The sequence below is a fragment of the Cyanistes caeruleus genome, chromosome 4 (assembly GCF_971803275.1).
Source record: "Cyanistes caeruleus chromosome 4, bCyaCae1.hap1.1, whole genome shotgun sequence".
NCBI lineage: Eukaryota > Metazoa > Chordata > Aves > Passeriformes > Paridae > Cyanistes > Cyanistes caeruleus.
In genome coordinates this window covers 59,689,737-59,714,382 of record NC_141704.1, presented here as the reverse complement: position 1 = coordinate 59,714,382, position 24,646 = coordinate 59,689,737, and the positions used below count along the sequence as shown (strand labels likewise).

Genomic DNA, 24,646 nt, shown 5'->3' with positions numbered 1-24,646 from the left:
GAAATCTACACCAGCTGAAGTGTCAAAATATCATAAACTTATTTGAACTTCTGGTTAAGGTTTACTTCCAAGTATGACTACCTGTTTGATGCTTAAACAGCAACTAGAAGAAAGAGCTTCCCCAGTTAGGCAGTATCATGCTGCAGAAATAGAGCAGTTTTCAAGTACAAAAAAATAGAAGGCTATGAAATGAACTGTGGTTAATGAAGATGTACACAGTCTTCCACAGTTTCCAAGTTAACAAGTGTGAGCTGATGGACATGTTAAGCTGTAACAGGGAGTCTTCTATGAAAATCAAATCCCTTTTCCAGCAACATATTCTTTATTTCTTTTTTTCCTTCTGCAGAATCTGAAAGTGCAAGAGTTTCACAACAGCAAACTAAATTTATGACTAAAGATATGCACATTTCATAAAATATTATTAAGCAATGAAAGACCAGTCTCATTAAGTACTTCCAGTTTTAGCATTAGAGATAGGAACACCTTTATCTTTTTTAATCCTCAAAACACAGTGCTGTGCTATACTTGTTCTTTCACTGGGGCAGTCCAGTGTGAGGCTGCATCTAATTCCTTAAGGATCAGTACACTAAAGGCATTTTTGAATTGCTCTGAAGTGTCTGGGTGCATTAGCAACATGTGTAACTTTCAAGTCAATGACAGTGTAGCCAATATAAAGAAACAGGTGGTTTTGACTGGGAAATGAGCAGATGCTACCTGCCAACAAACAACATCTTGCAATAACAAGGTTGTTAACTCAGAACAACAGAAAATGACCAAGTTTAACCCCAAGTTCATGCTTTGAGCCCTATATTAGCCACTGATTTGGTGTTGGAGCTTTATTTTAAATATCAAAAGAGATACTAGTATTTCTGTAGTTCTACAACAAAGAGAAAAAATTCATTCTGTTATTGAGTGTGTGAAGATAAAAACACCTCTGTAGAGTGCCTTGGGGACAACAGGAATCTTGCTGCTTATGATCACAGCATTCATATGGCAGCCAATCCTTACACTAAAAAGCAACATTATGTAATAAGCTATTTTCAGTTTTCTCACTGCTGATTTTTAGCCAGTCTTCCAATGCTTCCTCATCAGTGCCAGCTTTAGAGGCACTCACCAGTTGCCAAGAGAATACAGAATATCAGCAAAAGCAGAGAAATAGCACAAGCAAGTAAGAGCAGGTGTGTCAGTGGCAGCAAGGGACTCAAAGGCTCATTTGTGAATTACAAACAGTAATCAGTATCAGTATCTGTCAGTATCAGACACCTGCAGGTTTATTTCTTTGTAAATACAATGCCAATGACAAGAACAATCACTCTGTAAACATCAGAGTTTACTTATCCTTTCATATGCTCTGTAAAGGGTGGTAAACCAGCCAATCAACATTACTAGTGCTGTTAATTAAAACAGATGACCATCACTGCATTCACAGTACTGTCTCCAGGGAACTCTGGCCAACTCATATGTGCCTGAGGCTTACAAAAAAAACACACCACGACCATGGTGGGATTAACTTATACAAATGCTTCTAATATGTAACAAATTCGAGTGAAGTCATATTGGTGAACAGAAAGCTCTTTTTAACTCGAGGAAACACACATCACACATCCACGCAGATCCAGAACAGAGCCCCTGTAGAAGCGTTTCTCACACAAAACCCGCAGCCCAACTGTGCCAAAGCCGCCGCTGCCGACGCGGAGCAGAGCTCGGGGCAGCACCGCGGGAGGGCCGGGCCAGCCCATCTATTCCCGGTGTATCCAGAGGCGTTCCCGAGGCTCTTGGGCAGGGCCGCGCTGCCCCCTGGCGCTACGAGTCGGGCAGGGGCTGGCTGTGGGTGCCGCTCCGCGTCTTGAGCTGCGACTGGGCGATGTCGGCCAGGGCGCTCTGGATCTTCTCGAGCAGCACATCCCCCCGGTAAACAACCTCCTCCAACCGCGCCGCCGCCTCGTGGTTCTCCTCCTCCAGCCGGTACAGGCTCGCAGCCTTCAAAGCAAAACCGAGATGATACCGAAAGATTTTTGTGGTTTTATGTATTTTTCAAACATTCGCAGCTCTGGATGCTACTATCACACAGTTCTAGTATTTTTCCTACCGTTTCCCCTTAGAACAATAAGTTAACCCTTCTAATGCATACTTGGAACTCTGTTTAGTCTAATTCTTAGGAAGAAGCCTGGCCAAGACGTTTTGTTTTCCAACCAGAATCTGAGAACACACAAGAAAGGGGTCAAATAAGCCCCTGGAACTGTGATGTGCCCCCGCCCAGGGAGGCAAAGATTTAGTTTCAGATAAGCATTGTTAAAGTGAGAGGCGTGGGCAAGAGGGCATTCCGTCCTCTGCCTCAGAGGATAGGCCCTGCGAGCCCAGGAAGAAACTCCACCCCAGAACCCTCATGGGATGGCAGCCCAGAGCTTCTCATTAGGTTTGAGTCCCTGGGGTTTCTCTCTTGCTGTGTTCCTGGTCGTCCCTGACACTGAACTCCACCCTGGTTCTGTCCCTCAAAACCCATCACGCTGCCTCTGTTCGGGGTCTCTGAGCCTGTTCCCGTGCTGAATAAATGGTTTCCTGAGCAGAAGCCCGTCTCCTTGCTGTCCCATGCCACTCACTGGTAACTGTAGCTTCTCTGGACCTGATCCTGCAGCTGCTGAAGGCAACATGGAACAACTCCAGTGGGGGTAGAACCCAGGGAAAACTATGTAACCATTTAATTGTACAATATTTATATGCTAATTTGTAATACTCATAAAATCGTAGAACTCTGATGCTGGGTGTGCCCATGATCATTGGGACACTTGAAAGCTTCCAATAAAGGCCTGCTTTTTATTTTACTACTTTAACAGTGTTGCAAGAGTTTCCTCTTTTGATATTAGGCAACAGGGAAAAGCAAGGATCTTCAACAGAACCCTAAAGCAACTTTGCTACTCAAGGATGCTGAGGGACCGGTTGGTGCCCCCTAAAAAAAGAAAGGTTCTGTTTAATAGTTGACTGCAACTACTTCACAGCTTACAGCAGAATTTGTACTATCAACTTCACCAAAAGGGAACTCAAAAGGGGGAGGTAAATTGTGTTGAGCATTAGTTTAGCAGCTCCTTTTATCATTTAAGACAAGACTCTGGATCCAAAATATACACCAAGACAACTAGAGTATAAAAAAAGCAGATCAGCCTAGAGTACATTTATATTAATCAAGTATTATCTATCTTCTTCTCAACAAAACCTATAGTGCATATTTGAGACGGTTTCAAGCATCTTCAACACCATTTCTTTGAAGACTATCAGAATATTTAATACTGCACCAAATTAAGCAACAGAAAATAAAAATCAAAACTGGAATCCAAACGAATTTATCTTAAAACCACACTAGACAGAAAGTATCAGAAAAATTTGTGACATGAGGTTCTTAATGAAGACAGAAAGAAACGATTGAAGTATCACCTCTAAGGAAAACATATCCCTACTGGATAACCAGCTCCTCCATCTGGAAGGAGCTTCTTTGCCCACACCAGCTGCCACTTTGATCAGACACTGTTCAGTCATACAAGAAACTGGAATTTGCCTGTAACAGGAAATCTGTCTTCAGCTATTAAAAATACACTGTCAGAAAATTATGCTAGTGTTAATGAGCCCAATTAGGATGGGCACAGCAATTACCATGACTAGCAAAGCTCCCAATTTAACCTCCTTTGTTTAAATCCAAACGTGGTGTCATTGCCAAGTCATTTCTCTTTGGCCCATTCACTTTTGAATGGTTACAGACTATCAATGCAGGTTTAAAACTTGCAGGTGATCTTAAAGGTGATCATCAACTTTGTCAGGAAAACAGCACTATGCATTCTTTAAGCATTCCAAAAAGAAAATACTTTATGTAAATCCAGCCATTAAGAGTCGAAAAAGAAAAAAACAAAATATGGTTTTAATGGGTAAAATCTGTGAAATAACAGAAAAAAAAGAAACCAAATAAAACCCAAATTTGACTGGTTCGAAGGAAGACTCCTTGTTATTGAGAAGTGATTGAATTATTTTGTGACAGAGTTGAAGAACTTCAAGGACTGCAAATTCTAGCCAGAAACAATATGAAAGAACAAAAAAAGTTCTGTAGTGCTGGTTTTGCGGCTACAAAATGAAATGTGAAAAAATATGAAATATTACCTAAGGGGAAAAAAAAAGAATAAAACAATGCACAAAGCATCAGTACTGTTCCATCTCTTCTGTTAATATCAGAAAAAAAAAGGGTGAGTAGTTTCCAGTATAGTGGTGGTGTGACAAAGCCACCTAGTTTTTTTTACATTTTATCAGAAAACTGAATCTAAATTATTGTCACCGATTATAATCTTACTTGGAACTAGATGCAAGTTCAAAATTTTCACTAAGCCTACAAAATATTCACAAGGCTACCCTCATGAAAAATTCAGGTTTGTACCAAAATAATTTTTCAGTAATGATTTGGCTTAGAGATGAAAAAATCTGTTTAAGAAAAAAGGAGGAAGTTTGTCTTCAGGAGTGTTCTGATGCTGAAATTAGGAAAAGTCCTACCTGCAAAGCTGCTGTGGATTCTTCACTGGGCAGGGAATCTATAAGAACATCGATATCCTTGGCCGTGCGAGCGATCAGAGCTGCGAACAGCTGGGCATACTCTGCACAAAACACACCACAACTCAGGCAATCACTCAGAGAATTATTAGAAACAAGCACAACTCTGCTGTCACAATGTTATGCAGAAAGTGCAGCCGACATCCATTCGACTCCATCACTCCACCAGCTACGAGGGGAATTCTTTGCCGAGGCCGGATTTTGCATTCCCGAGCGCACTACACCGAAGCACGCTGGCCTGTAGGAGACGCAGGAAACCGGACTCACCTTCCGTGGGGTTCACGGGCTGATCCTTGTTTATGGCCGTCTGGATGTTGCTGAAGGAGGCCGGGGGGCCGCACTGCTGCAGCACTCCGATGGCGTTACAGAACTGATCCGCGAGCTGCCGGCACCAATTAACACCGCGTTAATTACCCTGCCCCACCGCTACAGCCACCTCCAGCTCACGGCGCACCCCCGCCCGCCCAGCATCCCCGCCATGCGGAGGGTGCGCACCCCACACCCGCGGCCGTTCCCCCGGCTGGGGGGCTGCGGGCGGGGGGCCGCATCACCGCATCCCCGCACAGGCAGCGCAACCCGTGCCCCGCGGCCCCGGGGGAGCGGGGGCGGCGGTCGCCTCACCGAATTGACGGCGTCCTGCAGCTGTGTCAGGCGGTCCGCCATGGCCGCGCCGCCGCCCCTGAGGCGCGGCTCCCCGGGGCACGCGCGCCCCCTGCCGGCCGGGAGGAACGGCTCCCAGCGAGGGTGGGCAGGCCTTGGGACGGGCTGGAGTCACCGCCCCTGCGCGGGTTTAAGGAGAGACTGGACTCGGCGCTCAGTGCCGCGGTCTGCTCGACACGGTGGTGTTCAGTCATAGGCTGAACTTGATGATCTCAGAGGTCTTTTCCAACCTAAGTGATTCTGTTCCCTGGCACGGCCTGGGCAGCTTTTGCTGTGCAGCAGTCGCTCTGATCCCAGCTGAAGGCCGCAGCAGCGCTCGGGTGCTCCACTCCAGCCCCGATCTGAGCAGGGAAAAAAGCCGGAGTGTAATGTCCTCAACAAGCCAAATCAGAGCCAGCATCCGGCCTCCGAGCCCAGGGGCTGGAGAATAAACGCCATTCGTGTCAGTCGGTTTGTGCCCATCTTTCTTATCTCTGACAGCTGGGTACAATGCCGCCCTTCTCCCAGGTGGATCTTAGAGATCATCTCTTTCCAACATTCTGCCATGGGCAGGGACACTTTCCACTATCCCGGCTTGCTCCAAGCCCCATCCAACCCGGCCTTGGACACTGCCAGGGATCCAGGGGAAGCCACAGCTTCCCTGGGCAACCTGTGCCAGAGTCCCACCACCCTCACAGGGATCAATTCCTGCTAATATCCAATCCAAACCTCATCTCCGCCAGTGTGAAGCCGTTTCTCTTATCCTGTCACTACAAGCCTTTGTAAATAACCACACTGTAGCCTTGCCACTGATGCTGTGGGTTTGATGACACAAACTAATCCCCTCAAAGCGTTTTCCCGACGGCGCGGTTGGGCGAGGATTTTGTTTGCCTGCCTACGTAAGATGGGAGGCGGGGTCTTTTCACTCTCCGTAGCTAAACCCAAGTCCCAGGGTGCCAGTCCATGCCCCACCGTGCATTTTTAAGAGTTCGCAGCTGCTACCGCGACCAAGCGCTCCCTCTCCGCGCTCCCCCCGCCCTTCCCGGCAGGGCCCTCCCGCAGGTGCCTGAGGGGGGCGGGAGCGACCCCTGCCGGGCGGGCCCCGCCCCCAGCGCCCGTCCCGCCCCGGCTGCCCGGCCCTGCCCCGGCCTCAGCCCCCTTTCCCCGTTCCCTCCGCAGCGCCATGCGGGTCTCGGCTCGCCCCGCGCTGCTCCTGCTGCTCGTGGGGGTCCTGCGCCATGGCGGAGCCTCAGGTGAGGGCGGTGTGAGCCGGAGCGGGGGGGCGCGCGGGGCTGTGGCCGCCATTAGGAGGCCGGAGGAGCCCGGCTCGTAGCGGGAGCCGCGGGGCTGTGCCCGGGGTAATGTCCAGCGGCAGCGGCTTGCTGCGACTGCACAGCCTTTTGGGGTGTTGGGGTGTCCCCGGTGCTGGCCGCTGGCCGGAGGGATGAGCAGGGGTGCGGAGCTAGGCTGCCTGCGGCGCTGCAGAAACGCTGTGTGTATTCATGGTTATCTTAATCTTATATGCAAGCAAGGAGACCACCGTTTTTGGTTTTTTTTTTTTCTTCCCTTTCCCTCCCTATCCGCTTATTTTTTATTTATATATATATATATTGCACCTTTAATTTCTGTGAGCACCATACTTTTAACTGTTTCATGGATAATTCGGAATGATTTGAACCGCGCCGTTGCGGGGATGCGGTACGCTGATGCGGCTGCTGTAGGGCTGTGTCCCCCGTACAGCAACAAGGTGGCATTCGCTACCTATGAGCATGAGCTTACCTGACCAAGGGAACATGGTTAAAAGTAGGTTTGTTTTGGTTTGCTTGGGGTTTTTTCCGCCCGACCATGTACAGGTGGTCACGGGTTCCCCCCACCCTAGTGGATGGTGGGTTGAAAACAACTACTGCTATGAAATTAGAGACAGGAGCAAAACCTACCGTTTGCAGCTTGATTCATAAAGTTACTGCTTGTCTGTACTGATGAAATCTGACTTTATTTGGCATGGGCTTTTTTTTTGTAATTTCCCTGTGTTCTGCATGTGACTAAAATAGGAATCCAGAATTGAGTGTGCTGTTATAAATATAGTTTGGGAAGATTTACAGTCCCTTTTTTTTTTTTTTCTGGTTAAACTCTTATCTGTTCAAATAAAGGAAAAAATAAAGCTTCCTCTCAGAGATAATTCAGAGATAAGCAAGCAGTCCTTTGTATTAGGGCTGATATAAGCCTCCTCCTCTTGGTTTTGCTTTATTTTTACACTTGCTTCTAACCATGGCATCATAGAATGGTTTGGGACCTTAAAGATCATGTTATTTCACCCCCTCTGCCATGGACACCATCCACTAGACCAGGCTGCTTGATGCCCCACCCAACCTGGCCTTGAATAAATTGAGCTTAATTGTCCCAAAGGAGACTCTTGGGATTCTTTGCTGGGCTGCAGGACAGCGTTTGGAACCAGTCTCAGATGTGGCAGGCTCCTCTCTGCCCAAGTTTCATGCCCAAGATCCTAATGGAGAGCCAAGTATTCCCTGTTTCTTGCTTTGGCTGGGCACCTGATGGGGCAAGCAGGTGTGAGAATGAAGGCTCAGGGTTCTTAGACCTTAATGGTTATCTTAAAGGATGCTAACAAGCAGTTTGTCTCATGGACTTGATGAAAATGGGTCATGTGTTGAGTAATTTTTTTACAATATGTAAAAAGGCAAAACAACTATGAGCCTAAGCAAACTGTTTTGCCTTAAAGGAACCTGTTGTGTTTTTCCTTGCATGATTGAGGGTGGAGGGGGAAAGTATTTCCCTTGTGAAAAGCTAATAAGCTGTGTAATTTGTGTACCAGAGTCTAGCTGATCATTAGGGGCTTTAAACAAGTCCATTTGCTTAATGGTTCACTGATTTGAAATTGTGTTGTGTTATTCAGTTGTGGACGCCCACTTTGCAGGGATGGGCTCTGCTAACTCCTAATCCTTGAAGATCCTGCTTCATTCTGAAGATGCTGACTAGTAAAATCTTTGTGTGGCCTGTGTTGCCTCTCTGGGCTTCTGATGGGCTCCTCAAATTTGGTCTTTGTGCAGAAGTGTTTTGTACATTGTATTTGTTGCCTTCCAGAGAGCTCTATCTTCCTGAGGAGTTCAACTGGCTGTTGAGCCAAACCAGGCTGTTCAGGGTTGGAAAAACTGAAGTGACTTTATAGTAATCAGGATTTAGCAGTGCTTTTGTAAAAGGAGCTTATCTGGGTGAAACGAGTTTGTGCCAATTGTTTAGTCTACACAGAGATGATACTTTATAATGAGAGGTTCACACATAACTCTTCCCTCACTTTTCAGGCTGTAAAGTCCTCTAGCCTGGTGAACAGAATAGTCCTTTGGGATGGGAATGGTGCAGGTGGTGACAAGCCACATTCTCCTCTAAGCTGTTCTAAGCATGAGTCTCAGTATGCACACAAAGTTCAGAAGCTTTCAGAAATGTTCCTGCTTCTTTTGGGAGTGGGGTAGGTGCTGTATTTTTTGGGGTGTTCAGTAGTGTGGGAAGACAGAGATCTTGTAGCTGGACTCTCCCATCATGTGTGTCTGCACGGCCTGCAGGTCTGATAGGATATGGCTCCAGGCTTTATTCTGTTAAGTAACTGTATGCTAATGTTTTTCTTACTCAAACTGAGTCAGTCTGAGCTTGCACTTCATCTTCATTAAATGTCTTCATGTGACTACTTGTTGTTATACTCCCTGCACTGGGAAGTTCTCCTTAGCTCTTGGATCCCACTTACATCAGGTTGTTCTGCACATCCACTGCAAGGTGCTTGGCACCCAGTAGAAATGTGTTTTCTCTGACTGCACATAACCTCTCAGAGGGAAGCGTAAGGTTTGAGCAAGGCTCTCTAAGTGAAAACTGCTCTGTATGGGCAGTGGTAGAATTTTTTCAGTTGTGTTTCTTACTGGAAATTGGACTGCTAGGTGTTTTCAAGAACCCCGTGTGGTTAAGTGCTCCGTGGTGATGGGGAGAGACACTTGGCTATTGGAGCTGGAAATGTGGTTTACTCAAAGCATCAGAGGAGCCAAGAGCCTGGCACTGAATCAGCACAATGGAAAAGATTCAAGCTGGGTGTAGCCTGTTTGGGAAACTGTGTGTCACAGGGAAGGGATAACAAGTGCAGAGGCTGTGGAGTTGTCTTGTTTAGAGTTAGGAATAAGGACTTTTGATCTCAGAAGAGCTCCAGGAGGTTCTAGTTCTTTAATGACTTTACTGGTTCTGCCCTTCATGTGAGAGAGAAGACAGTGTGAGGTGACAGAGCGGGCTGTTTGCTGTGTTCACCAGTTCTGTGTGCAGGACTCTCTGTGCTCCAGTTCTGGTGGTGTATGTGGAGTATGTATAACCATGCTTGGAGTATGTATAACCGTGCTCAGTGCTCCATCTCTGCTCTGCAGCCGCTCAGTTTCAGCAATGCTGACTTCCTTTGAGCATCTGTTCAGTTGATAAGCTCTGTAATAGTGGGGGTTCCTCTCATGTATCTAACCCAAAACTGTGCTGATGTGCAGTGAATGTTGCAGCTTTTTCTACAGGGCAAGGAAGAGAGCCTGACACCTTAGAGTGTTTCTAGACCTTCACTTCTGAAAGCAATAAAACAAGCTGGGATGCCTGGATTTTGCTCCTGTCTGTTGCTGACTTCCTGGATCAACTCTCTCACTTTGTGAGGTGATGTTAACTGTGCTGGTGGTCCTGCAGATGTGTTTGGTGGGCCACCTCCAGGCAGATCAAGCTTGCCCAAAGGAGAAGGTTGTATGCTGTGGCCAGCACTATGTGTGGTCATCGAGGTCTCTGCTTCTGTCCTTCAAAGGATGTTTGACAAGACTGTGTGACAAGACTCTGTGGTTCAGGGAGTCTAATACCTGTCTGGTATTAGAACCAGAGAACTGGTGGTAGCAATAGGCCTGGTGAATTGTGAGTTGGCTAATTTAATCAATTGGTCTTGCTCACCATCTTCCCTTTCTGTTTCACTGCACCAGGAATAACTTGTTCAAATGACAAAGATGGAGAAGGCTGGAAGGGTTCTGTGGTCTGTGGCTGTGCAGGAACTGCTCTTCCAAAAACTTCATAGAAGGTTTTGCTGCTCTGCAGTGCATCTTTTAGGCCTGGCCGGAGGTGTGGTTCAAGGAGCCTGTGAACAGCAAGCTGAACGTTACTTGTGTGATGGGTGTAGATGTTCCTGTTCTTCACCCTGAGCCTCTGCTCTTGTGCCCAGACTTTGGAGTAATGTGTGTCACATGCACTGTTCTTGGAGCAGTTATGCAAACAGGAAAGCAATATAGAACACCATACCTTAATTCACCACGCTAATTAAACTTGAGAGAGTGCCTCTGACATTTAGAGTCTCATGATCACGCTGAAGTAGTGGCTGTGTGTGAATCTGTCCTTATTTATGCGTAGGCCCCTGGGTATGGGCATGGAGTGGAGGTGAGAAACAAGGTGGAGCAATGTGGTTTTTTCCCCTTGATGTAGATCACACAGAGAGTGTATAGTTTCAGCTGTTTTTCTTAAAAGAACGTTGAACTGTGAATGTCTTGTGGTTCAGGAAGCTCTGTTGAAGGTTTTAAAGATCAAAGAAAAATATTTTTCCTTCATTGTAAGCTTTCACTGTAAATTTCTTGGTGTATAGATGTATAGTCTGTGCCTTCTGAATGCTTTTCTTCAGCATTCATACCACTGCTTGCATTTCTGGTAGAACTTGAGCTAATGAAGAAAGATCTGAGGATATCTGAATGCTGCTCAAGGAATTCTGAAGACTCAAACTGAAGGATACACAAAGCTGGGTTTTTTTGCAGCTTTAATTTTACATTAACTACTGTGTGAAAATTTGGTGTAGAAACTTCTACCTTAACACAAACTACAAATGATGGAGCAGAAAAATGGAGACTCTTTCTTTCCTCACAAATGGTTTATGACCCCCCCATATTTTAGCTGAGATTTCATTGGTGATGCAATACTGGTATTAATTGAATTTTGGGAGTGAGCATATAAGGGCTGAAGTTCCCTCACTGTGTAGTGAGTGGAGGGGGCATGAGGGTGGGAGCACCCCTCTATTTACACATCAAGAGGCAAAGAAACTGGCCAATGATGCTAGTTCTTGGCAGGAGAGAGAGAAAAGTAACAGGAAAGCAGTTAGAGAGTACTGGGTATAGTTTCAGGAAAGAAAACTGTTCCCTCCCTTGTGAATGGGAGCCCCCCTGTGTCACCAACAAGAGTTCTTGGATGGTGCTGCTGTTGACTTTGTGTTAGGGAACTCGGCAGTACAAACCCTTTCTACCAGAGGCAACTTCTTTGAGGAAGTGTCTGTGTGTTCAGGCTTGATAAGTTTTAGGTCTGTTTGGGTACAGAGGCAGGCAGAAGAATTCAGGGAAAAGCCTGGAAGGCATTGTGCAGTCTGGTTGCAACCACTGACCAAAAAGCATCTTGTGGCTTCTGTGTGGCTGCTTCGCTTTCCTCACTTGGCATTCCCTGCCCCTGCAGAACCCAGCACAGGGAGAGGCCAGGCTTGCTTGCAGAACTTGAATGGCAAGCCAGAGCTGATTCTCAAAGATCTTATATCCTAGGTCATGTGGTTCTCTTGAAACTAAAATGACAGTGGATCATGGGGTTATGCTCATTGTAGGAAGAGATGGTGTAGGTTGTGTCTAGGAAAAATTAGTCAGATTTTTAGGTCTATAGATGGGGATGAAGCAGTCCTAATGATTAAAAACCATTTGGCAGCAAAAATTTTGGAATAGCTGAAACTGGTAAATGTATGTACGTAAACTGCAGATTTGACTCTGTCTTCTGGAACTTGACTCCAGTTTCCATGGTCTGTAGGAATTCACTTGGAAAGTCTGATGGATATTGTGCAAGTTGGCTGGTTGATACAAACATACCCACCTGTATCTGCCAAAGATCAGACAGTCTTCAGTGTCTTCTCTTACTGACATTTTGGTGTGTTGCTGGCTGGTTGGCTGAGCTGGTGAGCTCAGCTGTATCAAATCCTGACTCTTGGTGGGAAGCTCTGTCCCTGTCCTCAGGTGAGTGCCAGGCTGCAGGACAGGTACCCTGGCTGTGCCTGTATCTGCAGGTACAACTCTGTGTGCAGCAGTCTCTGAAAGCTTGGTACAGCTTACAGGATGAAAGCAGCACAAAGCAAAATCCTGCTCTGTTCCCAGCTGACTAATACTGGGCTACTGGAAACTTCCAGGCTTCCCTGGTAATTGCTTCCCTCTGGACCAAAAAATCCCCCTGTATCTTCGTTTTTTTTGTAATGCAGGTCTTCTTGAGCTCTCCTTGGGAAAATTCAGAAATGTGCTGCTTAACCAGACCAATCCAGTTGAGGCTGTAATCAGGAACATTGCCAGCAACGTGACTGTGGTTATTTTTCAAGTGCATGCCCAGCAGAGTGATGTGGTGATATCCTTTGATAAGGTAAGAGTGTCACTTCTGTTAAGTGCTGTCTCTTTTTCAACAAAGGACTTGGCTCTGGTACATGTAGGAATATTGAACTGAAGCTGTATAAATTATGAGTGTCTTTTACCTACTTGGCTTTTAGACAGTGTTACTGTAGCTTCAGAAATACTTTCTTGTACTTATATGTCATAGCTGCTGTTTTGAAAGACTGAATGCTGAAGGAATGTCAGAGCTGGCTTGAAAATGTTTCAAGGCTCTTTATTTGGTAGAAGTGATGCTTTTGTCATGTGGCTCTACTGACTGTTGTCCATCAACTTGTCATATTAAAACCAGATCTGTATGTTTGCCAGATGCCCCATACATGGTCACTTGGGGATGTTTAGTTCTGCTGTTCCCATGGCTTGGATCTAACCGCTGCAGATAATGATGTGTTATCCCAGCTCCTTGTCCTGAATCTAATTCTCCTTTGGTAACACATGGAGAAGTTCTTCCACGTACTCCAGTGAAAGCTGCTACTTCTAGACAGCAATAAAAGCATTCCTGCTGCTATACCCTGGATCCCAGTAATGATGGGACAAAATGAGCCTAATCTAAAATACTGATTTTTATTGTTGTGGTGCTGGGAGGCTCTCACTGGTATTTGAACAGAACATTGACTAAGCTGAAGGTGGTAGATGCAGGTCTGACAGTTGCGATCCAGTTCCCCTCTCTCCACCAGCATCTTTGAAATCAGAATATGCTGAGTGCCAAGATGTATCCTGGGAATCTTAGAAGATGAATGACCTGTAACACAAGTCACCCAGCTCCGCCATCCTTGTACTGGTCAAACAGCCAGGATTACAGGGCTGAGGCATTATTGTTACACCTGTTCAGTCTTCGCTTGCCGTTGTAGAATCCTTTGCTGCCAGTTCAGATCCTCTTTGCTTTCATGGGCCTTACCAGGCCAAGGGCAGTGATGCATAAATGCAGCTGTACTGCTTTTAGGGCTGGCCTGCTTCTAGAAACATGATGCTGAGCCAGACTTTGAAGTCTGCCAGGTCCAGTGCACTTCCTTACAGCATTGCCTCGGGTAACTGTGACTGCCTTGGCCAAAGGCACTTTCCATGCTGAAAATGTGGCTGCAGGTCAACTGGTTGTTCCAGCTGTGAGACTGTGATACTGTCATTGTTGCCTAATCTTTCCTCAAGAGCCCTAGTTCTGGAAGGGATGGTGGTTCTGGTCAGTAACTGGTCTGGCCTCAAAAACATCTGGCATTGCTAGTGTTAAGGAAGCTATCATACAGTCATCTCTGTTCTGGTGGAGATAGGAAGGTGCTTCTGTATGCTGGCTCCCAGAACACTTCCTTGCTGCCATCTACAGCATTTTGTGAGGCGTATTCCAGTCCTTCTTCATTTTTTCAAGTCAAGCCATTGCAAGATCTACTAGCTAGATTTCTCTGTAACTTGCTTGTGATGATCAGCTTTTTAGTAATCCCACACGTGTCACTTGGGTTTTTGAGCCTGAGCCAGTCTGCATGGTGTCAGAGCTCCCTTTTTTCACCAGCTAGGGGTGCCATCCAAAGGGGCCTTGACAGGATTGAGAAGTGGGCCTATGCAGATCTCATACAGTGGAGCTGGACAATTCCAAGCACAGTTTGGGCAAAGTACATTTTGGGCAAAGCCTGATCTGTTGTAACTGGCACTGATGTGTGTGTCTGGCAGGTTTGTGGCAGGAAAGAGCTCTTGTGATAATATCAAAATACATAAATATTATCAAACTGTGATAGAAAACTTCTCAAAAATAACTACTTGTTTCTATCATTTGTTTCTGTGCAGACTCCATCGGTGAACAGCTCAGGAATTGGGGTAGACAAAGGGCTGGTGTCCATCCTTCAGCCTGAGCAGACCGTGTGTACATGGTACGTGCGTGCCCTGGATGCTGGCCAGGTGCTCAGCACTGCCATCTCTATTCCCTACATGGAGAAAGGTACGTGCTCAGGGCATGCCAGCTCTGCTCAGTCAAGTCATTGTGGAATGAAGTGTTGACCTGTCTTACATCTAGAAGTGGAAATCTGATGGAGATACCGGAAATTCTTTTGAAATGGGCTGAAAAGGTTTATACTGACACTGCTGAACTGTGAGTTGTGTCTAGGATGTACTCCTTGGTCTTGCCATGATTTAAGCCTTTGAATAGAAAACTGTGGTGCACGTGATCATGGAATCACAAATCTGTTTTGATTGGAAAGGGACCATAAAGATAATCCAGGTCCACCCCCTGCCGTGGGCAGGGACAAGTTCCACTACCTCAGGTTGCTCAGAGTCCCCTCCAGCATATCCTTGGACACCTTCAGGGATCCAGGGGCAGCCAGAGTTTCTCTGGGCAACCTGTGCCAGGCCTCACCACCCTCACAGGAAGGAATTTCTTCTTCATATCCAATCTAAATCTACCCTCCTTCAGCTTAAAGCCATTCCCCCTTGTCCTATCACCCCTAGGTCCTTGTAAAAATTCCCTCTCCAGCTTTCTTGTAGGCTCCCTTCAGGTATGGGGAGGCTGCTGGAAAGGTCTCACCGGAGCCTTCTTCAGGCTGAACAACCCCTACTCTGAGCCTCTGCTCATAGGAGAGATACTCCATCCCTCTGGTCATCTTCATGGTCCTCCTTTGGACTAACTCCAGCAGGTCCACATTCTTCTTGTGTTGGGGTGGGGTCTTGCCAGAGCAGACTAGACGGGCAGAACCCCCCTCTCTGGCCCTGCTGCCCACTTGTCTTTGCATGCAGGATGCTGGTGGCTGTCTGGGCTGTGAGCACATGTAGCTGGGTCATTTCAAGCTTCTCGTCAGCCAGCACCTCCAAGTGCTTTTCTTCAGGGCTGCCCTAAATCCATTCTCCACCCAGCTTGTGTTTGTGCTTGGGATTGCCCTGAGCCATGTGCAGTCCCTTACAGGAGCTTCCATTCCAGCACTTCAGACACTGGAGTCTCCCATGTGTTGGGGATGTGTCACAGGCTGGAGTGAGACCCTTTTGCTGCCTGCAGGGCCAGCATCTTTCTGTGCTCAGCAAGTGGATTGTGCCTGCAAGTGCATAACTGCAGGTATCTTCTGTGTTCTAGATCCTATTCCTGGGGGCTGCAATCTAGAATTTGACTTGGAAGTGGATCCAAATCTTTATCTGGACTACACGTTGGTTGATATACACATCAAGTTTGCCCCTGCAAACTTGGGATATACCAGGTGTGTGGAAAACTTTAGTGCACTGAGCAAGACCTTTTGTCCTGTGTTTGGCCAAAAGGCTAAAGTAAGACCCTGATGTAACAGCTGAACCATACAGCTGCTGGCAGGAATCTTGCTTGCTGCAACAAATGTAAATGGGGAAAAGGAGGAGGGGAAGGAGGTACTGCATGAGAGAGATAAAAATTGAGAGTTACATCTTGTGGGGGAGGTTATGCAACTTTAGAAATGTAAGTATTTCTGGACTTTCCATTCCTTGTAACAGCTTAATTTGTTTGAGTCTCAATTGTATGTTACAGCCAGTTTTATTTCTTTATTAGTACTAAAGCATGATAATGACCCAGAATTTTTTAACTTGAGACTTCAAGTTAAAAGCCTGGTGTTGCAAGTGATAGGCAGGGAATGGGGAGGACTGTTCAGAACTGCATGAAAAGACAAACAGTAATGTTGTGGCTGTTGTGGCCTCTTTGAATTCTTGTTATGGCAATTCATAGGAAGCCTCTGCAAGTGTAAAGGCAGGTATCAGCACAGCCACCACCTGTGCCAGGGTGACTCTGTGTGATGATGTCCTGTGCTCACAAATACAGTCCAGTTTTGAGTTAGCTGCTGGTGCGCACCTCTAAAGAGCAGAGGCAAACACTGTGGACAGGTAACTGCTGAAAATGAATGTTAAGGTTTGGAGCCTTGTGCTGGGCACGTGGCTGATGTGTTTTTCATTGCAGAGGAGCAAACCCCCCCTCCTGTGATTCAGAGACTGGCCAGAGCTCCCGGTGGCGGCTGCGCTATGATGTGTACCAGTACTTCCTGCCTGAGAATGACCTGTCTGAGATGGTGCTCATGAGCCACATTCGGAAAATGTCTGGGGTGCAGAGTATCAGAGCCAATGGCATTAAGGTGAGCCTGAAGCACTGGGTACCAGCCATGTGGCAGTGGTGCTCTCTTGTTGTCTCTTCCCCTGTGCTGTCTTCCTGGAGGGGACCCTGGCCCTGCTGGGGTGTGGAATGGCAGTGTTGCCAGACCTGGGTCAGGAGGCTGGTAGGGAACCTGAACTGTGCCCTCAGGCAATGAGGAGCAAAACGGGGAGTGGGGGAATCTTCTCCTCTGTCAGAAAACACAGTAGTGTTGGAGGGAAGGGTTCCATCCTGTGAGCCTTTAACACAGATATTTCCTTTTCCAGATGCTTACGCTGACAGCTGATGACAAGACCAATGTGTACTTCTCATCACTTCCTGGACAAGGTGTGATCTACAATGTTGTGGTGTGGGATCCTCTTTGGAACAGTTCTGCTGCATACATACCTGTGCATACATATGCCTGCAGCTTTGCTGACCTGGTAGATAACTGCTCTTCCCTCAGTAAGTTGGGAATTGTATCTCCTTGCCAACTCCTCTGCAGCTTGTTGTGCTCCAACATGCTGGATGTGCTTTAAGATTATTTTTCCAATGTGTGCAGATCTTTGCTTTACACTGTATCTATTTTGTTACTTTATGATGAAGTGTGCTTCTTGATTGAGGAGAAAGTCTAGAATGATGAAGTAAGACTAAGAAGAGTCATTAGCAATTAAAGGTTTAACTTAATGGAGTTTTAATATGTGGCTTGCAAATGTAACTCCGAACTCTGTAGTGCCACCCCAGCTTTATCCATTTCAACTGGATACATAATTTCAAATAATTTGTAGGTCTGCGGATGCTGGATGTGAAGCTGAGCTAATAAAACACAGACTGGGTTGGGCTCCAGCTCCGTTTTTTGTAACTGTGCTGGTGCTAACAGGAATCAGTAACCTGCAGGTATTTTGAAGGAGGGCGGTCATCTAAAATAAGAATGAAGATAATGTCAGCAGTAGTGGTGTGACTGCCAAGTCATGCTGCTTTGTACAAAGCTATATAATGGTGGAATTTGAGCAGAAACACAGCAAAGCTGCCACTTCCATTATGAATGCAGAAGGGACATGAGTAATTACTCATGTAATTAGTAGAATTTGGTTCATAAAGTAAGATTTGTTCTCATTATTTTCTTACATACTGTAACACAAGTGACTGTTGTCAAACTCAGTGTTGTCCTATGACAATGTGAGACAAATTATCTAGACTAAACCTCTCTAATTCAGAGCACATGGGAAATATTTACTTCTACAAATATCTTAAATATAAGTAATAAATTTGCATAGAAGACAGAGGTGGGCCGTAATGGGACGCTGATGATCATTTTTGTTGTATGGCAAATGTATGAGAGGGAAACAAAAGGTGAAGGCTGCAGTGATTAAGTCTGTAGTTGCTGCCTGGGTCACTAATCCCATAGCACTGCCTTTTATAGATGTCTGGATGTCCCTTTTTTTAAGCCTGAGCAGAGAATCTTCAGGCAAATGTGTATCTGTATTATCATCAAGTTGCATCTGCTTACAGAAACTTCTCTTGAATAAGGAGGAAGCTCTTGATTTCTTAATCAGTCTGGGACTATTTCAATATTCTGTTGAAGATCCTACCAAGCCGTCTGTTAGTTCAGGCATTGCAAATCTGACAGAGTGGCAGCTCTCAAGTTGTCAGTAAAGTTTGTGACAGCAACCTGACCTTACCTTAATCTCTTTGTTGAGACTACTAGGTGGAATGCTCTACTAAATCTACCTTTTTTATTGTAGGTAAACTCTCTACCAAAGTATTCTTCACTGCTTTTGGTATTCTTGGTCTTTTCACCTGCTTTTTTGGACACAGATTCTGGAAAACAGGTACTGAGTATTTCATCTCGTAAGTCTGTTCGGAGCTTCATAAATGTTACTCTGTGTAACTTACAATGGTGATGTTATTACCAAGATTCACTTAGTGATAGTGATACTGTGCCAGTTAGGTTCACTGCTTTGCTTTTATAGGCTCTGAGCCTTTAAGATGAGTTTCTGGAAGTTTCTGGGATGCAAAGAAGAGAAACCTAGAACTAGGATGTATGTTGGGCAATATAGCTATAAAGATATAATTTTGGACTATCTGTAGTGTTTGATGACACCCCTGTCGAGAACAAAATGTTGTCTGCCCTCCTTTTGTGAGCTGCTATGTTCCTTCCCCGTTGTAATATGAAGATGTCTGAGGATCCACTGAAGTGGGCTCGGTATGAAGCTTGATAAATACTTTTTCCTTCTTTTCTAGATTTATTCTTCATGGGCTTCATTGTCGCAGCATTCGTTTTCTTTGTATTCATTACAAGGGTAACTGGCCTTAGTTATGACGGTGAGTAGATGTGTCAGGATATCCTGTGCTCTTCCCCAACTCTTGTTAGGAACCCTTCAGGTACAATCTCAATTGGGCTGTTGGCCAGCCACAGGAAGGATGCTTGGGTGCTTGAGCTCTTCTGTAATAGCTGAAAATATAACAGAGTAAGTGTTCCTTCTAGCATCACAGTGATGTAGAATTAACAGCTGGATTTAATTTCTGTATCTATCCAAGGAAGAGAGGGGTTTGGAAACTGGAAATTTGCGACATACTTTCTTCCTACTTTCACAATGCATGGGCCTCTGTTTCAGATCAAATTGCATCTGTAATGTGGAAGTAGGTGGTCTGTACCCAGCTTGTTAGACTAGACAGAATTAGTTCTTTCCATCTGTCCCACTTAATAGAATTCCTTTTTTTGATACATGTGCAGTAGCTGTAGCTACCTGAACTCCCTGGGAACTTGGAGTACTGATATCCATAGTACCAAAGCCTCCATTCCAGCCCCCCTGCCACTCATTCAGCAGCACATCCCCAGCTGCAGGCTGGCATCTAAGTGAAGTACACAAAGCATGTGCTGATACTTTTATTTGTTTCCTCTTGCAAACTCACTGAAAAAAGCCAAACAAGCATGTAAGTAAAGCTGCTGAACATGTTACTGCAGGAATGGAAGTTTCCAGAATGCTGGAATTTTCTCTTCTCTCTTTCAGTGCGTCTTATTTTGACAGCAGTGGCTGGAATTATTGGAGGCCTGCTCTTGGTTGTGAGCTGGTGGAGATTTGGCTCTGTCCTGCTCAGCATGTTTGTTATTGGACTTGTGTTGGGATTTCTCTTCTCATCGATGCTCTTCTTCACTCCCCTAGGTAAGCTGAAATCCTCTGCTTGGTGAGTGCTGTGTTCCTGCTGTGCTGCAGGCACACTGCAAGGCTCAAGAGAGAATGGCAGGCTCTGGTTTATCTTAGTGGGATGTTTAACTTTCCCTTTGCAGTGCAGGGAGGAATAGAGATGTACCTGAAAGCTTCTTTCAGTTGTGCTGTAATTAAAACTACTTGGGGAAGAGGAAACTTGATTGTTGTGCAGAGAACTTGGTGACTCTTCCTTCTTAAACTGTGTGCCATCTCTGTAACACCAGCTCTGCTCCAGGCATGTGCTTGCTCTCTTGTTCTCTGTCCAGAACAAATCCCAGTAGAAAATCTAAAGTCTAATTTGAAGGCTTCAGGCATAAAGACCTTAGACAAATTGCTTAAAAGCCAGTAAGCCTGCTGAGCTGGAGTCCCTCTGGGACATCAGAGCATCAGCTGTACTTTATTGTAATACTCAGTCTCCAAACTCTTTTTAAGGTCCCCTGGTGGGACAGTTTCTCATTCTCCAGTCATCTGTGTTTGACTCACCATAATTCTGTGATAATCCATGCAGTCCCTAGTTGCTCTTCATTAAAGTGGAGCAGTGATTCAGCTGGAGGTCATCTTGTCCCCTCTGGTGAATCCACAGGCTTTAGAAGGCAGGGAGAGCAAAGAAGGGTTTAATTTTCCTAAAGCTCAGAAGAATTTGTTGCCCAGTGGTGTTGTGATGGCTACATTTGCATCATGCTCTGGAGTCAGATGCAGATTTTTAGCTTAGAAACCCATAAAGGCAGCAAAACAGCTTCTTATTGGGCAGCAGTACTCTGGTACTTTTCATTCTTACTAGGTGAGGAACGTGTTCCTTGTCAAAAATCTTTGTTCTGTGGAAAAGATCTGCTGTTCCAGCACAGGGTTACAGGACCTGTGCTCAACTGGGACAGCTTTTCTGTTCTTGAATGACTGTTCCAATTCATCTTTAAACAGTCAGGATTTGAGCTCAAAAGCTGGGCTTTTCAACAATGTACTCCAGGTATTTCTGAATGTACAGATTTTTTTTGGGAAAAAGCTGGCCCCCAAACACTTGTGAGAAAGGAAATGTTTCTCTCACTGGTAAATATGGTGTCTTGGCAGGAGACTACAGGGTCTTCCGTGACGATGTGGTGTTCTGGGTGACCTTTACTTGTGTAGCCTTGATGATTCCAGTGCTTTTTGTTGGCTGCCCAAGAATTGTAAGTAATTGTGCTTTCACCTCAGAAGGAGAGAGGGAGAAGGGGGGGTCAGACTTCTTAATGCAAAACGTTGCCCCGTGGAATATGTACAGAAAACTTAGCACAGCTTTGTGAAGCTCAGCACAGGGCCAGTTGCAGGCAGTTCCTGTCCAGCCCCACTTGTGCCAAATGGTCCATAAGCTAAGGAATGACTTGGGTGTAGTTTTGCCCACAGCATCCACTAAAATCTGCATTTAGTTGACTTGTGCTGTCTTATCAGCTCTCTATGGCTGAGTAACAGATGTGTGCAGCTGATTTATCACAAAAGAACTGATAAAAATTACAAAATACTTGCCCAGAGAAGCTGTGGCTGTCTCATCCCCTGCAGTGTTCAGGCTGGGTTGGATGGGGCTCTGAGTAAGCTGGGATAGTGGCAGGTGTCCCTGCCCATGGCAAGGGATTGGAACTGGATGAGCGTTTAGGTCCATTTTAATCCAGGCCACTCCATGATTCTACTCTCCTAGTGAGGTAGGGAATAAAGAGTGTTCATCAGTCTCCTAAGGCTGTGTTTTTTCTCCTTGTCTAGCTGAACATCCTGGCTTCTGGAATAGTGGGATCTTATACAGTGGTCCTGGCCATTGCTTGTTACGTCTACACAAGCCTTGCTTACATCACCTTAGACTTGCTCAGAAGGGTCCTCAACAATTACTTCAGCAGAGCTTATACCAATGTGCCTTTTCAAAGGAATGGTGAGTCCTCCTGAGACTTTATTCTCTTTTTTAGGAGGAAGAACTGCCTCTCTGGCTCTGGTAAACAGTGAGTGAGGGCAGGAAGGGGATGGAAGAAGAACACAGTACAGTGTGAGATTTAACATCCACATGAGAAATTCTAGTCTTTCAAAAGCAATACTGAGTAGACTCCAAGGCAGGAACCTTCCTGCTGGTGTTGTGACAAAGGCCCTTGTGAAAGGTGCTGCTCAGACTTGGGCTGGCAGCTTGCTGAGGAGTGTGCAGAGTGGGCAGTCAAAGGCCTAATACAAGGAAGAGACTCTTCCCAACTCCCTGTGTATCCTGGCCTCTGTATGGAGCCACTCTGGGCATCTGAGGATGTGGGGATGATACTTCATTCCTTTCTGTCACTAAACTAGTTCAGTGTTTGTGCTTGGGAAAGAAAGGAATGTTCTGCTTTGCTACAGGAATCTGTTTGTCTTTCTCCAGACTTCATCATCCTGTCAGTGTGGGTGATGCTGGCCCTCAGTGGGGTCACTGTGCAGCTCCGTCGGGAGAGGAGTGAAATGCCTTTCCCACCACATCCCTATCTCACCTGGAAGAGGGAAAGGGAGCGTAGAAGCACCAATGTCTTAGACCCCAGCCATCACATCCCTCCCCTGAGAGAGAGGATCCACAACAAGCTGCTGCATATCAAAGAGTTCTTCCAGAAAGATCAGCCAGCCGGGGAGAGAACTCCACTGCTATTGTAACCTGCCAAATAACTGGTGGGAATGGAGAGGGAGGATCTGGGAATGGTGAGATGATTGCCAGCAACCAGCCAGTGGTGCAGAATTTACCACTGCTAATTTGTCCTGCTGAATAAGAGATTGCTGCGTGCCCAGCTTGGCAGAGCAGTTACCTGCCCAGTACACTACATGCGGTTTGTGACTCCTCTGTGGCACACTCTGCCTGCTTCAACCTGCTTGTGTCCACCTGCAGAATCCTGTACTTGTGGCCAAGGACAGGCATTGATCCTGTGGGGCCTACTTTGCTTTTTGGGTATGTGAAATATCAAGCAGGCCTTGGAAAGCAACCTGCTGATTGTCCCCTTGCATGTGGAAATGTCTGCTGAGGCAGCTCCCAACTCGCTCCCAAGAGTGGTCAGCCTGTCTAGCTGTGAGGGGAGGGGACAAGGACTGGCCATACAGGGAGTTCTTCCAGCAGGAACTGAGCATCTCCTTCTAATACAGGTACAAAACATGTGGCTGCAGACACACTGGTTTCCAAGAAGTGTTACTGAACCTTGCAAGCTGAACTGAATGACTTGAATTGAAACCGCACTGAGTTAACTGTTGGACGTGTGCACTGTGGGGAATGGGGACTGATCTGATCTAAGACTTTTTCCTTTGACTTTGGGTGGTTCTGTAGCAAGCTGGTCATCTGGTCTCTGTGCAGAGATGGCTGCTAAGAGCACACAAGTTTTTTCTCCCTGTTTGCTTTCTGAACAGCCTGTGTCTTGTTTCTGTTCTGGTATAGTATCTTTTTTGATGGTGCTGTCATAAAAGAAAAAACTAAGTAAGCTCTTTGTAGCCAATGGCAATTTTTTCCCCCTGGAGTTGCCTGGAACACTAATGATTTATTTTTAATCATCTTTTAATTTTGCCTTTAAGGGATGAAAACAGCATTCAGCTAGCAAGGTACTGATCAGGAACCTTGCTGACTGAATGTGTTCATTACCTATTTGAATTGCATCTGCCCAAAGCAGAATGTAGTATAAAAAGAGGTGAGGGACCAATCTCATGTGGTGGCTTTATGCTCTTCATTAAAAAAAAACCCTAGAGCCACTATCAAAATGTCAACTGGAACAATGTGTTTTTGGCTCATCCCAGGGAGACCTGAGGGTGTTTTACCATGCTTGTCCCTTCTGCCCCATCCTGGTCTCCAGTGGAGGTCTGTCCTGCACTGAAGGATGGCTCAAGTCCCGCGTCCTGTACCTTGACACAGGATATGCTGACTCTTCCTCCTTCTCCCTGTGTGTGAACCTTCACTGAGGGCAGCCAAGTGCGCAGTCCTGCCTGGGTGAAGCAAGTGATCACTTAGGTGCCTGCATGGAGCCTCCATGAGGGAATTCCCCAGGGGTGGAAGCCTAAGCTCTGAACCACTACTTTAAATTCTTGGTATGAAATCTGTAAGAAACAGCTCTTGCTGAGGAAACTGGCAAAAGAACTTTATCTGGGAACTTCTTTGGAAGTTTAAACACCCTGGCATAGACAGGAATTAATGACTTTTAAATGGCTTTTCTTTAAGGAGTGAGAACTCAGAGACAGTGTCTGAGGTGACTGAACCTTTCTGATGTTTAAAGACAAATCCCATCATTGCTTGGAGCTGGACCATCTGCCTCAAATAGCAAAGCAAGGCTGAAATCCTGCAGTTTGGGTCTTGTTTCCCTGTGCTGTTGTGTGGCACATGGGGTAAGCAAGGAGCTCTTCCCTGGGTCTCTGCCCGTCCCCCCGCCACTGATCCTGAGCATGTCTCTGCCACGTATACTGGCAAGCAGCAAACACTTCTGTGGTGTAGAAATGCTCTTAAACATGTTTACCATGGTGGGTTTTTATAACTGCTGCGATTTACATTGTGCAAGAAACAAGTTTAACTCTAATTTTCTTTATCTTTTATAATAAAGATGTCTTTTCAATGATGCTTCTACAGTTTAGCCTCTGCCTTTGATCTTGCTGGGAGAGTTTACTTTGAAAAATTTCGTCGGGCTGAGGTGGGGGAGCTTGGCTGGCGTTGCAGTGACACCCAGAGGCTGAGAGTGTGGTGAGTGCTGTGAAGCCACTGAGAGAAGTGAAGT

At 46.0% G+C, this 24,646-nt stretch overlaps 2 protein-coding genes across 3 annotated transcripts; one reads left to right on the top strand and one right to left on the bottom strand.

Annotated features, from left to right (window-relative positions):
• Positions 1-303: 303 nt before the first annotated feature.
• Positions 304-6,333, bottom strand: MED21 (mediator complex subunit 21). Its single transcript, XM_086885032.1, has 5 exons — positions 5,953-6,333; positions 5,206-5,585; positions 4,852-4,966; positions 4,528-4,628; positions 304-1,980 (listed from the first exon to the last, which is right to left on the bottom strand). Exons 2-5 carry the CDS (start codon positions 5,245-5,247, stop codon positions 1,804-1,806), a joined length of 435 nt encoding a protein of 144 aa, XP_086741158.1. The 5' UTR covers positions 5,248-5,585; positions 5,953-6,333; the 3' UTR covers positions 304-1,803.
• On the top strand, positions 6,304-24,500 carry TM7SF3 (transmembrane 7 superfamily member 3). Of its 2 annotated transcripts, none has more exons than XM_086885030.1 (12): positions 6,304-6,476; positions 12,497-12,651; positions 14,448-14,598; positions 15,721-15,841; positions 16,561-16,732; positions 17,016-17,193; positions 18,474-18,560; positions 18,973-19,053; positions 19,743-19,895; positions 21,006-21,103; positions 21,669-21,831; positions 22,300-24,500. In XM_086885030.1, exons 1-12 carry the CDS (start codon positions 6,407-6,409, stop codon positions 22,560-22,562), a joined length of 1,692 nt encoding a protein of 563 aa, XP_086741156.1. In that variant the 5' UTR covers positions 6,304-6,406; the 3' UTR covers positions 22,563-24,500. The 2 variants fall into 2 exon arrangements, with proteins under 2 accessions (XP_086741156.1, XP_023783308.2); XM_023927540.2 differs by lacking the exon at positions 6,304-6,476 and adding an exon at positions 11,961-12,257.
• The last annotated feature ends 146 nt before the right edge of the window (positions 24,501-24,646 follow it).